Below are 14,565 nucleotides of genomic sequence, written 5' to 3' on the forward strand. Positions count from 1 at the left end.
CACTTGACATATTCAGCTATTGCCCATATCCATTAATTAGTGGGCACTAATTAATGGACAACCTCTGGGCTTCATAAACCTTAGTCTCTAAGGTTTATTTTTTTTCAATTAAAAAACACCATTGAATAATTTGTGTCTCTCTTTGGCTCTACCGATAATCTTCTTTCTCACACAAGTTTCAAATCGAACAAGTCTACAACATTATTATTATTTTAATTTTATATATCATACACGACCATCTCTCTCTCTCTCTCTCTCTCTCTCTCTCTCTCTCTCTCTCTCTCTCTCTCTCTCTCTCTCAGTATGGATCCACATGACACAATATATCTCATACACGTCCGTCTGTCTGTCTCACATCTACCTATTCTCTCCCTCTCTCTATCTCTCTCACCCATATTCATTAACATGCATTGACTAAGCCAATAGTTAAGCCAGAGCTTTTAACTAAAAAAATGTCATAGAGGTGCATGTGTTTTTTTTTGAAATTGAAGATAAACATGGGATTTTTTTTAAAATATAAATACCATGAAGCCCATCAGACATCGTTGCTCTTGTTGCCATATATATATATATAGGCAATGATGTGTGTGAACACACTTAGGACCGCCGGGGCACTTTTTCCCTCTTTAGGAGGTTTTTTCCCTCGGCTTGTATATATGCCCATCCTTCTAGGGCTAACTCAATCTAATACTATGTGTTGTGTGCATTCTTGCTTCTTCTTCTCCAAGCTTTGTGTGCTTTTCTGCAACCCTAATTCCAACAATTGGTATCAGAGCAGGCATCGGCTCCCAGGGCTACGCCGCCAGCACCCTCCGACTCACGTTCTCCGATTGAGGTGAGCTTTCACAAGTGCTTGTAGGTCCCTATACTCTGCAAATTAGCCCCAAGGGCTTCTGCGTTCTCAGAAATCGCATCTGAGGTTGTTTCAGGCTCCGTTTTTGCATTTCAAGTTCTGCACAGGTGTTCGTCATTTTGTGCAGAAATTTCGACAGTGCAGTTTTTTGCAAAACAGGCATACGTACTCTATTGTGGACCGTGCTACATAGCACGAGTTGTTTTCTGTTCAGTCTTTGCTTCATTACAGGTAGCTTTTGCATCAGTTTCAGTCAGTGGCCATGGCTGATAACAGCAATGATGTATTTTGCATGTTATCTGCTAATGACAAATTGGATGGAGACAGTAACTACCTACTTTGGGCATACATGATGCAGCATGTCGAACTTGAATTCTTCAAAGATTGGTCCGAAGACTTTCCTTCAGTCGTGTTAGCCATAGGTGTGGAGAACTTTCGTTTATGCTTGCTCCCCTGCTCGGTAACGGGTTTCGACTTGGAAGAGACCATTGTATCATCATAGATACGACTGAATGAATGGCCTCGTCCCATGTTTTGCATTTGTTATTTTTAACTTGTAAACGATATGAGTCTAGTAAACTAGCTACGAAGAACCCCAAAAGAGTAGTGGGATCCATCTTTGTAGCTTTCATCTGCAAGTCCCTAAACTTTTCGAGGTAGACCTCATAAGTGAGGTGCTGCGAGGTCATGGTCAAAGCTGAAAACCGGGCAACAATATCATAATCATCCTCTTTCTTGAGGAATTCCTTCTTGCAGACGTCTTCGAATTGTGCCCAAGTTATTGGCTCAGGGTTGAGTTCCTTCCACCAAAGCAAAGCTTTGCCTGAGAGGAAACCTGCTGCTAACTGGATCTTTTTTCCATCATCATATGGATGAAACTGAAAGTGAACTTGCCACTTATGTAGCCAAGTGTCCACGATCTCCATGGTGCACTGCTTTTGCTCGCCCCCGAATGGTTCTGGAGTAACGTTGGGGCCCAAAGCAGAAGCCAAGGTATCCATGCCCGATAGAGTAGAGAGGGTAGTGGTCAAGAGAGCGATGGAGTTTTGCAAAGCTTGCATCTGGGTTGCGATTTGTGCCTGACGTTCCGACGAAGAAGCTTTGAACTCTTGGAAATCTGATTTTGACACATAATCGTCAAAAAGATCGGCATCGGTATCTTCCGTAGCCGGCAAGCCTTCGCGTTCGACAAGGGGCTCCAACTCCGATTCTTGGGTCGACATCCTGAAGAGGACAAGTGGAGAGAAAATTTGATCTTTGCACAATGAAAGTGCAAGGGAACTTGAGAGCTTGAAAACTTGAGAGATGTGTGGCAAGAAGCCCACTTAAGGGGTTTATATAGCTAGCCCCAAAAGCTTCTTGAGCTTTTGCTTTTGTGTTTATATTGGCACATGTGACAGTATTTCCATTAGAGACAGCCTCAAGACAAGTGAACATATCACGATGCGAGGTAATGTGCTTTGTAGCACCACTGTCAAAATACCATACATGAGAGTCAATAGAAACTGCCAAACGTGCATTATGTACAGATGGGTCATACTGGCAATACACGCTAAACGCCCATTCTGTATCCTCCACAACATTTGCAAAATCTGCATTTGTAGAAGCATCCGCTATTGTGGCTGCATTTGACTCTTTCTTCTTTGCCTCTTTAGCCTTTAGCTTAGGGCAATTCTTAATGACATGATCAGTTGCCTTACAATAGTTGCACCTGATCTTTTTCTTGCCTTTATCAAGAGCCTTCTCAGACTTATTGTTGCTACCTGTGGAAGGAGAAGAAGTTGTAGACCTACTAATAGGAGAAGAAACAGTGGAAGGGACTGCCTTACAACTTCTTCTCTGCTGATGGGCAGCAATAAATGCTTGATCAACTGCACGTTGCCTGGCCCTGTTTTGCCTGGATTGCGCTTCTTGCAAGAGCTTGTTGACTAAAGTATCATACTTGACAGCATCAGGTCTGTCCTTAGTAAGAAGTCTCCACGTGGAAGCAAAAGTCTGATATGTCTCAGGTAAAGCATCAAGAACAGTCTGCACAAGAGAATGATCTGGAATAATCTCACCTGCAGAAATCAACTGTTCTTTGAGATCTTTAATCTCAGCAAGAAAAACATTCATGTCATCATCTTCTTGCATAATCTTCAATTCTAGCTCTTTACGCAGGTAAGAGATTTTTGCCTCGTTACTTACGACCTGCATACAAACCAGCTAGAATATCCCAAGCCTGTTTGCTATTTTAGCTAAACGAATATGTGGGGTGATGTTACGTTTGACAGAAAGTGTAATCAAGGCATGAGCCTGCGCATCTTTACCATCCCAATACGAGCTTGTTCAGCAGTGGGTAAAACAGTAGCAACAGTAGAGCTGCTAGAACCTACAACATCCTCAACAGATCCTACATCCACAGAACCTGGATGTACATCCATACCTGCACAATGTTCCACACTTACCCAGGGCGTTGGTAAAATTATGCTTACTGCTACAAATGGCAGCGCTTTCACACTTTCAGATGCTTTGTATGTGCCAGGGATAAAGAAGAATCTATTGTCTGTCTCTGCGCTTGCTAGACTTGGATTTGTGGTCAAATTTGTGGATGACAGATGTACTGTTCATGATTTGACTTCTAGTGATACGATTATTGCATCTGGCACCTTGTTTCGTGGGCTGTATAGGCTCAATTCTTATGACAAGTGTGTGGAAGATTCAGCAAATGCAGTTTCTGGATGAAAAGGCAGTTTCAGATGCAAAACTATGGCATGCTCGTTTTGGTCATCTGAACTTTACTAGTTTGTTGCCTGATGCTAGAGATCACTTTGATGTCACACTCTATCAGATAGCTGTTGGTTGCCTCATTTATGTATGCATTACGAGGCCGGACATTTAGTTTGCAGTCTCACAGGTGAACAGGTTTATGTGCATAGCCCAGGGTCTCAGCATTGGAAGGCAGTTAAACGCATCTTTCGCGCTACTTGAGTGGCACCATACATCTTGGGTTGTTTTATCCCAAGGGGGGATCGTTGCCGCCAGATTTACTTGCTTTTTCGGACTCAGATTGGGCTGGTTGCTATGACACAAGACTGTCCACAAGGGGTTTTTGTTTCATGCTCGGTAGCTCATGCATATCTTGGTTGAGCAAGAAGCAACCTACTGTGGCCACTTCTACTTGTGAAGCTGAGTACAGAGCAGCTTTCACAGCTACGGTTGAGTGTGTGTGGCTCAGACGGCTTATGGCTGACTTGGGTGTTGGACAGGAGTCTGCCACCTCTATCTTCACTGACAGTTAGAGCGCATTGGCAGTTGCGAGAAACCCAGTTTTTCATGCTCGTACAAAGCACATTGAGGTGCATTATCACTATGTCAGGGAGAGACTCTCAGTAGGAGAGATCAGCTTGGCCTATGTGCCAACACAGGACAACCTTGTCGATCTTTTCACAAAGGTGCTTCCTCGTGAGAAGTTCGAAGCTTTCCGCAAAGCTTTGGGCTTGCTCCCCTTTGTGGACTGATCTACTTTGGGCACTCCCCTATACATGAGTGCCAGCTCTCGTTCATACCATCACTCCCAAGGGGGATTTGTTACCATATATATATAGGCAGTGATGTGTGTGAACACACTTAGGACCGCCGGGGCACTTTTTCCCTCTTTAGGAGGTTTTTTCCCCCGGCTTGTATATATGCCCATCCTTCTAGGGCTAACTCATCTTTTGTACATTGACACAATCTAATACTGTGTGTTGTATGCATTCTTGCTTCTTCTTCTCCAAGCTTTGTGTGCTTTTCTGCAACCCTAATTCCAACAGCTCTCTCTCTCTCTCTCTCTCTCCCCCCCCGCACTGGGGGCTTTTGCCTCGGGATTTAGAAAGAAGGGTGGGGGATTTTATAGGCTACATCATGAAACCGACATCTAGAAACCACCTTAAAACAAAGCATCACGAATCACGAAGCTCATAATTTTTTCAATATGGCACCAAAATGTTTTTTGTGATTAATTAACTAGTTGGTGCATACAAACCTTGGGTTCAACGCACCAAAAGCTTGTTATGTTTATTAAGGTTTTATGTAAGGTCAAAAATGAAAATGGTGTGGGGGTCTGCATTGTGGATTTCTGTTTTTGCTTGCTTTCTATCTATGTCGGCCTCCATTACCTTACGTTCTATTTTTAAATAGGGCCAAAATTTGATTTTTCGGTGCTCTTTTAAATCATAAATTGTGTACGTGTCTGTAACTCCTCTCGTAGTTTCAGGTGAGCGTACCCTGATGCAGGAGAGTTTAATGCATGTAGCTTCTTGCATCGACCTTCATCTTCTTAGCATCGCTTTCTTCATCTCCTTCGTCATGGCTTTGTGGTTTGTAGGTTGGTTTTCTATTTGACTCGCATGTCTTCTCCCTTAGTCTTTTCTACGAATAAGGCCAAAGCTTCTCTTCTATCTCTCTTCCATCTCAAGGACAAGGAGGAAGAGAACATTGTGGAGTATGGATTCTAGAGGCAGCATGATGAGCAAGGAAGAGTAGATACATGGGACGTTGGAGGAGGCACGGAGGGAATGCGGTGACCGAGCAGGGTAGTGGAGGGGCATAGGGTTAAACTTTAGGGACCAAGGTTAACGTAGTAACTTAGGATGGGATTTTTTTTTTCAACTTGGATACCATAGTCTAGTTTTGTAATGGAGGAAGAGTTGTTATGTAAACTTTTGAATGTAGACAAGTAAGGTGTATGACTAGGTGGTGGTGTACTCAGGTAGGTCATCTAAGTTAACTGGGTTTGGATGTAAAGAATGATTTGAAGTAATTTACTATGGTATTAATTAATGGAATATGCACACTAAACGTTCTGAATAAATAAATAAATAAATATATTCTAGTTTATAGAGTATAATATATTATAGACTATAGTCTTGCCTTTTACAAAGGCAACCAGGAAAAGATTATTCTCCACTAAAGATTAATTAGAAGTAACGGCAACGGAAAAGAAACTGCAGGAGTTTTAATAGATCGTAGGTAAATGGCAGAAGTTGTGGCTTCCTCTGCGATTAAGCGACCGCAAGCTTCTTTTTTACTATCGGCATCTCCTGAAGGTAGATTTTTTTCTGAAAGAAAATCAGGCATTTTTGAGCTACGTTAATCTTCAACTTGTGTGTGTGTGTGTGGGGGAGGGGATTGATTTTATCCACCTACTAAGAGCTTGACGTTCTGCCATGTCAATTATCTAGGTCCCTTTGCTTTGCATAGCTGAGAAATCAGCTTGGATTTAGATTTTTTACAGGTTTGATATTATGATTCCTAAACCAAGCTCACTACGCAGGCGGATTAGGATGAAGTTCTACCAGTATTAGAAGTTCAGATCACTTGTTCAAGTGAGAGCCAATCAATCATTAGGGTTGTCTTTGCGAACAACCCCCCACGGCTTTCCGACATCTGGTGTCTCTTGAAGGTTGCCCTTTGCAAGTGGGTCCGGATGCAACGGTGGCCATGGATCTCCATACACTTTTGTGGTGAAAGGGGGTCACCGAAGTCCTTTGTGAAGTGGCCCTTAGTGTCCACCTAGAAATTTCTAGCACATTCAAATATGGTGTCAATACCATTAGTGATGCTCCAGGTAGAGATTTTAAGAAAAAAGTACACGTAGGAGGACTTGTCACATGATTAGGCTTTAGATCTTTTAAACCAAACTCACAATGTACTCGTTGGACAAGTGTGTGGGTAATATAGATCTTAAAATGCACAACAGATAAATCTGATGGAGTAGCTCAATAGAAGTAGAGGACCTAGCTCCTAGAGAGCCGCCATGAGTGGTTGCATGATGGTCGCTACTAGCATCAATGACACCAATCTCCTTCTCATGATACATCATTGAGCTCTTATTCGAGGAGTTTTTTTTGTTCTTGATCTACATCACCATGGTGGCATTCTTGGGTTGGACTGTTGGGCTTATGTATGTTTCTCAGATGGAGCAGGCCTAGATGTTCAAGATGTTGAAACCTCCGAAGTATAATGGGAAGGTGGATGATGATTCAATCACTTGTTGGGCTCTGTAGATGACAGCCACACTAGAGGCAACAAGTGGGTTTGGACTAGGGACATCTATTGTCAAGCTTTGTGAAGGAGTTTTCCTCCACGAACTATTAACACAATCTTAAGAAGCCATGGGAAAATCCCTCTCAAAAGCAAGGCGAGCAAGTAATCAACTACTTGGCTCTCTTTGGACTCCATAAGTCCATCAAGCCGAAGGAGCGCCTCGAGCACTAGCCAATGGATGGTGCCCAACTTAAAAGAATGTGAACTGCTAAGGTTATAAAGTCTTAGAGAAATAAACAAAGGTTTAAATGAATTACCACCTGTTCACATGCCACAAGCCATGTCAAAATACAGGGCACTCGCACGGCTCATGGGTGGGCATCCCCTACCTGTGAACTTGACACGTCATAACAGGTAGTCACACGAGAACAAGTCATGCGAAATTAGTTTCAAGCAAGCAGAGATGTGTGCATATGCATTATGCAATGGATTTATTGTGTGACAACCAGCCCAAAAGGGCACCCATTATTTACCTAAAAGGCCTTTTTTTTGCTGGTCAGTTGGGGCTGGCCAACCACACCAGCCAGCGCTATATAAACATGCCCCTCAGCATCAATCAGCAGCCGGCGCTCTCCTCCAACACTATCTTCATCATTGTGCATCATACGACCGCAGTCGGCTGAACCTACATCATCGCATACGATCAACCATATGTCAATGAGCCGGCATACCTCCTGCGCATCATATGACAGCAGCAGCTCAGCTATATCAACCAACATATTGATCATTGTCTACACCAATTGAACCTTTGTCAATGCATTCAGCAGCATTTTCAGCCTCACGCATCACTTTCAGCCGTCGGCTCTACCGCTGCAGAAGCCTGGTTGATCTATGCGCACATCTTCATCACCAGCCCTACTCCTGCAGCGTTTCTGCTCCATCAGTATTCAGCAGTGCACTTGCATCTACTACAGTCCTAAGGTTGCAGCCTTCTACCTCTACTTCCTCATGGAGTGCCATTGCTGTCCCCGATGTGAGCCTTCATCATTGACTGAGCCTCTTGCTTCGACTTCGTCTCTGCTTCTTCGCCGGTCTACTACTGAGAGTCACCTCACATTAGAGGGCCCCTTGTACTGGATTACTTCACCATTATATATACACTTATTCATCCATTTCATGCTGTGTTGATTTGCTTTGATCTCACATTTGGTCCTTTCGTCCTTTTGCCCTCATGGTATCAGAGCTATTGTGAGCAAAGGGATTGAAGACATTAAGAGCACACAGCATGGATCGTCCACCCATGATTCCGGAGGACCAGCTTTTGTCACATCAAAAGTTGATTCTCCTTACTTAGATCTAGACCACACAGAGGATGGGACTTCTTACTCATTGGAGATCCCTATTCGAGGTCTTACATTGGGAGACGACCAGCTTGTCTACACCTATTCACCCTCTACACCTTTGGCATCACGACCTTCCTCTGTACTTCGCTTCCAGAGGGGGATACAGGCCTACAGCTAGTGTGCCAGTACTGGACCACGATATCCAGCCTCATCTAGAGAGCCTTGTTGCACAGTCTAGCCGACAGCTTGGACTTCGGTTTGGGACATTCTATCAGGGAGGATAGGTACCACCATGGTCGTCCGGAGATCCATTGTCATCAACTCAGCCGGAGACCGTGTCAGGTTCGTATGCACCTTTGAGTGCTTATGTGCCTAACACTACCTGGGTGTCTTCTTTTTTTTTTTTCCGAGAAAAGATCCTTTCATTAGTTATGTAAAAAACGCCCGTAGGGCTACAAAAGAGATCTCTCCTGCTCCTAACAGAGAGAAGAGCAGTGAATACATCATGGCAGCCCGGGAGACTCTCCCTAGGTGCTGCAAAGTACAAACATCAGTCTAAAGGACTGAACGGCTAAATCATACAATGGGGGGGGGGGAAGAGCCAAACAGGAGGCCTGTAGTGCCAACGGGGGGATCCCGTGTGTAGGGTGTAGAACGGGCCGCAGCGCCAAGTGGTATGAAAGGCCTGGCGCCGTAAGATCGCCTCATCCGAGTCTCCCCGGATGCGGTCGTACTGTCCTCGCAGGGTGTGGATCAACTCCTGCCAAATCCCTCGAACAGTCTCTGCTGGTGGCTCCAATCTCCCCTCAAAGGCCGTGAAGCACCGGGCCCTCCAGGTGAACCAGATGGTGAGGCTGCTGAGGAGCTCCCATCGTAAATCCCTCTCCTGTGTCCAGCTGGCGGACGAGTAATCCGGTGCCGGAACCAGGCGAGGCTGGCCCCTAATAAAGCTGATGGCCTGACTGCCCTGCTCCATCTCATAGCCCATAGCAGGCCCTGACGAAGTCGACCAAGCAGCGGCACCCCACGTAAACATACCCTCTGGAGAGAGGGGGGCCAGAATACGCAGCATCCGCAGCCAAATCTGCTGAGCCTGAGGGCAGTCCCAAAGGCAATGTCGCTGTGTCTCCATAGGGTGGCCGCATCGGACGCAGGCCGCCGGGAGACCGCTGTAAACAAGCCAAGTGCCAACTGCTGAGCCCCTGTGGGCGACCAGCCACTGAAAAGCCGAGATCCTGCGGGCCTGTCGACTAGCCCAGAGCCGAGCCCAGAAATCCTCCAGGAACTCCTGTGATAGTCCCTGCAATCGCCAATGCCCCGATGCCGCTGGAGAAACCGTCCTCCTCGCCGTCAAGATATGCCGTCCCAGCCGAACAGTATACTGGAAAAATGTGATCTCTGTGGCCTCAAGGGATGCATAAGGATCATGCCACTCGTACTCTCCGGGGTCCCACTGCAGCCGGGCCAAGGGGCGCGCTGCATATGCCCATATGCGCCAATCCGGGAGCACGTCAGCAGGGTCGGGGTCAATATGCCACTTCCGAGAAGCGGCCGCCACTACCCGAATCCTCTGAAAGGTGCACTCTGCAACCAAAGGCGACTCCACCTCCACTCTCTGGAGTCGGCCCTCATCCTGAATCTCATAATAGAGGCATCTGCCATCCTCAGTGCTAACTCTGACAGCAATCAGGATCTCCAACTGTGTGAAGGCACCCATCCACCGTGGGGCCACTGGCTCGAGAGGTGTGAACCACTCCTCTGTAAGTGCCTCCCGAATATCATCCCTCATAATCAACCCCCCTCTGAAGTGACTCAGCCTCTCCACCTGGGTCTCCTCTGGTAGACTGCAGAAAGCCTGCCAGTCTCCAAAACTACGAGCTGGGCCTGCCGCTAAAGGTCCCCAGGCTAGACGAGGCCGAGAACCCAGCATATGACCCTGCTCTGTACGAACCGCTGGGCTCCAGATGAGCGACTGCCTGGCCCGCTCCTCAACACAAGACGGAGGCCGCTGAGAGAGCCCCGGTCTCAGTAGCTCCCAAGCTCGCAGGATACTCAAAGCAAATCTGTCCTCCCATCCTCTACTGAGGCCTGTCCTCCTCATCTCTATGAATATCCAGCGAATCTCTGGTGCCCAAGTACCCCCTGCAGGAGGCGCCCGGGCCTGCAGTCGCTGCAAGAGGAGCTCTTTCCAAGGCTCAGCGCCTGGAAGCAACCCCCGAACAATAAGCTTCCCCAATAAGGCTCTACTCTGATCGACTGGATCTATAATGCCCAAACCGCCCTGAGCCAACGGAAGTGTAATAACTGCCCATGCAACCTTTGCCCGGGCTGGCTGACCGTCCCGCCCAGACCACAGAAAGTTCCTGATCAGCCTCTGTACCTGGCTGATGCAAGAGCTCGAGAAAATCCAGCAAGACGTAATGTACCACATAGTCGCTAACAGCACCTGATTTGCCACCACCACCCTCCCAGCCAAGGATAGTCGAGCTGTACTCCAATACAATAGCTTCTTCCGAATGCTCAGAAGAAGCGGGGCAATCTGCTGCTCGGGTGACAAATCGAGGCCAATCTGGCATCCCAAATACCGCACTGCTGTGCCGGAAGGAATCCATCTAAAACCGGGGTCCGGACTCCATGCCGGAGTGGGAGCACTACTGATCCAAAAGGCCACTGTCTTGCGCCAATTGATCAATGCTCCCGAAGCTGCACTAAAAACCTGGAGCGACTGCTCTGCCCGAATAAGATTGGCCTCTTGGCCATGCAAAAATAAGCCCGTGTCGTCTGCAAACTCTGCATCAAGCAAATCCTCCCCCCGGACTGGGAGCTGAAGTCCTCTCAAACCAACCTCCTCTGCCGTCAAATACATACTCATAGCCTCCGCAAAGAAGAGAAAAAGGAAAGGGGCGAGAGGACACCCCTGACGGACTGATCTGGTCAGCTCAAAACTCGGCCCCCGACCTCCTGCAATCAGCACGTGGCTGCGAGCTGTGGAATACAAAGCTGCCACCCCTCTGATCCATCCTGGCTCAAAGCCCAGGCGCAGCATAGTGCCCTCTAAGAATCCCCAATCAACTCTATCGTATGCCTTCTCAAAATCGAGAAGCATCACGACCAAGTCCTCGCCAAGAAACCTAGCACGGGCCGTCGCCTCCCAAAAAGTAAAGATGTTGTCAAGGATACTGCGCTCCTTGACAAATCCGGTCTGAGTAGCATGAATCAACTCCCCCAGGAAGGGCTGGATCCTCAAACTCAAGGCCTTTGCCAAGACCTTGTATACAGTATTGAGGATCGTAATAGGCCTCCAATGCCGAATGTCATCCGATACTCCCTCCCCCTTGGGGATAAGATAGATCAAGCCCTCTGAAAAGCTCTGCGGCATCACCCCAGTGTCCAAAACATGCTGAAAGCCCCTGCGGAGGCCTGGCCCCAAAAGGTCCCAATAGCGCATAAAAAAGGCCGGCGTCAGTCCGTCCTCCCCTGGGCAACTATGTCGCGGCAGGACCCTCAAGGCCTCGGCAAGCTCAATCTCTGACAGAGGCGCACCTAGAACTGTGCGCATATGGTCTGTGACCCTCCTCTGCACATGGGCCCACACTGTCTGTCTGCATACATCTCGATCCTCAGTGGCTGGCTCCGCTGAAAGCAAGTCACGATAAAAAGCAGTGGCAATGGCTCTGATCTCCCCGAGCTCAGTAGCTATCGATCCATCCGGTCTACCAAGCTGGCGAACCCCTGCTCGCGCATGACGGGGTCCAGTGATCTCAAAAAACTCCCCAGTCACTCTATCACCAAGCTGCGTCCACTGAGAGGCCTGACGACGATAATAAAACTCATGTCTCTGCTCCTCTGCCTCTCTAACCTCCTGGCGTGCCTGGCTCAGCTGGGACGCCACCCACTCACATGCAGGCTGCTGCTCCTGAAGGCGCTGTAGCGAAGCAAGGCTGCGTCTCAGCCGTTGCTCCCGCTCGCGAATCTCTCCCAGTCGTGTCAAAGCTGCAGCGTGAAGAAAAGAGCTAAGATCAATGAGTCCCTGGGCACACTGGCCCGCTGCATCCTGGTCAGAGCACTGACTATCATGCCAGATCCTCTCAATGTCCTCAGCGAGACTGGGGTCTGCAAGTACCCTCTCTGGGATCCTCAACTGCAAGCTGGGCTCCCGTGTCCCCTCCTCCAAAGTCAGTATAACTGGCGCATGATCTGAAAATGAGGTGCCAGCAAGAATGCCGACGGAGCCCCCTCGCTCCCCCAACCAATCGCCCACATAAAAGCGATCAATCCGAGATAGATTAGTCCCTCCCTGCCGGCGATCCGACCGAGAGAAACTAAGACTGTCCTGAGACCGGGAGAAAGCCCCATGCTGCCATGCATCAGTGATCCTCAATGTCATACAAAACCGGTCCCAAGCTGCAAGCTCCGTGCCGTGCACTGTAACATGACTGCCTCCCACCCTATCTGCCGGGTCCTCAAGCATGTTGAAGTCTCCCCCAACACACCAATGTGCGGCCTCTGGCAATGCATCTGTAACCTGAGTCCAGAACTCTGCTCTGGCACTAGCATGATTGGGCGCATAGATGTTGAGCACACCCAATAGCTCATCATGCATCCTCAGAATGACATACTGTGCTCTACCAGGCACAATGATCCCTCGATCCACAATGGCCTGCCGCCATGCATCTGCAATAACCATGCATACTCCTCCCTGTCCTCCCAAAGGACCAAACCCTGCAGACCAGAAAGTATCCCATCTACCAGGCATCACCGAACCATATCTCCGGATCCTGCTCTCTCCCAAGTGATGCTCCTGCATCATCAGAATGTCAATGCTGCCACCAACCAGGCATCTCTGTAGCTCCTGCCTCAAGCAGCCTCGATAGCGTATAAAGTGTGCTCCGCCAAGGCCCTGTACATTCCATGAGATGATCCTCATGGATGTCCTACTGAGGTGGAGGCTGTCTCAGCCGTGCGGCGGGCCTTCGCAAGCGGCTTGGATGGAGAGTAGTCCCCATCCGAACGGCTGCGAGTCTGCCCACCCGGTGTACTGCAAGTATCCCGGATCAGGCGCCAGTGGCTGTGACCCATGACGACTGCCTCCTGCTCGGACATAGTAACCTCGTGAATACTCACATATCCTGGGTCGCGTGCCAAATCTGCAACTATGCGCACGACCAAATGCCGAATCCCGGATGTATCCACTCCCTCGGGATCCAAGACAAAATGAGCCAACTCCCAAAGTCGGCCTAGCACATCTGTAACCTCCAAGTCGCTCATGTGGTGAGAAAACTCAACTGCCTGAGTCTTCAACGTGCTGAGAGCGAGCTCTAGAGTCCACTCCCGATCACAAGGTCCACATAGAGGGAACGAGAAGGCCACCGCTGAGTCTAGTGCCTCCTCCCCGCGGGCCGGGGGTATCACTACATGCACTCGGATGGGTGCTGGCTCATGGTGAGATTCCCCCGGTCGGGGTTGAGCACAATCTTGGCAAACACTTAAGCTATTAACATAATTAAACAATTTTAAATGGCGCAACACAATAGAGTAAGAAGCTGAATTTTATTTTTGCACACTGCACTAGGGCCGGAAAGGGCCGACCCCCCTTGTAATAGATTTTATTATCAAGGAAAACTGTTACAAGCCTCACGGGCATTCACATGCCAAACTGTTCAAGTGCATCCATGATCATGAAAACAGCATTGCAAACAAATTTGTCGTAGACGATGGAATCCATAGCTTCACTTGAGAGTAGCTTCGTTCCTTGATTCCTTGAAGCTTGTCAAACGCAGCTATGCTCCACTGGCATCCATACACATACACATGTGTGTGCCAGGACCGAGACATAGGAGACCATATTGACAAAGCATTCGAATCTCAAATTGAAAATTGCTTGCAAAATGCTCTTACCAAGTATTGGACGATCAATGTCGAGCTCCACCTCCGTGCGGACGAACTACAGCTTGAATGTGACCGTTTTCCACTTCCGGCTGAAATTAGGGTTTCTGATTTTTAGGGTTTTAAGCAGGTTATATGAGTCCAAAATTGGGCATTTTGGGCTCTTTAGATGCCTATGAGTAAGGGGCACAGCTTGGTATGGTTTCCTCCAAAATTAGGGTTTCTGAAATTAGGGTTTCTGCAGAATTAGGGTTTCTGAAAATTAGGGTTTCAGCAGAATTTGGGGGCGGTAGAATGGTTAGGAGACTCCATATTCATTTAGAAGAGAGAGATAGAGTGAAAAGGTGAGCAACTGGAGGCTTAACTGTGAAAGGAAGAATCTTCAAGCTTTCCATTGGAGCTGGGAGCAAGAGGGAATGAAAATCAGCACTCTCACCAAGCAAAAAGTTAGAGAGAATAACAAAAATAGGCTCT

At 47.9% G+C, this 14,565-nt stretch overlaps 1 protein-coding gene across 1 annotated transcript in view; it reads left to right on the forward strand.

The window, feature by feature from the left end:
- The first annotated feature begins 5,755 nt into the window (after positions 1-5,755).
- The window catches only part of LOC147614156 (uncharacterized), a 57,071-nt gene continuing 48,261 nt past the window's right edge, over positions 5,756-14,565 (forward strand). Inside the window, exon 1 of the mRNA XM_086780692.1 lies at positions 5,756-5,922. Coding sequence (XP_086636818.1) covers positions 5,850-5,922 — 73 coding nt within the window. The 5' untranslated portion in view covers positions 5,756-5,849. The remainder of the gene's footprint in view (positions 5,923-14,565) is intronic.

The sequence above is a fragment of the Cibotium barometz genome, chromosome 42 (assembly GCF_041138505.1).
Source record: "Cibotium barometz isolate CiBa-2024 chromosome 42, ASM4113850v1, whole genome shotgun sequence".
Lineage (NCBI taxonomy): Eukaryota > Viridiplantae > Streptophyta > Polypodiopsida > Cyatheales > Cibotiaceae > Cibotium > Cibotium barometz.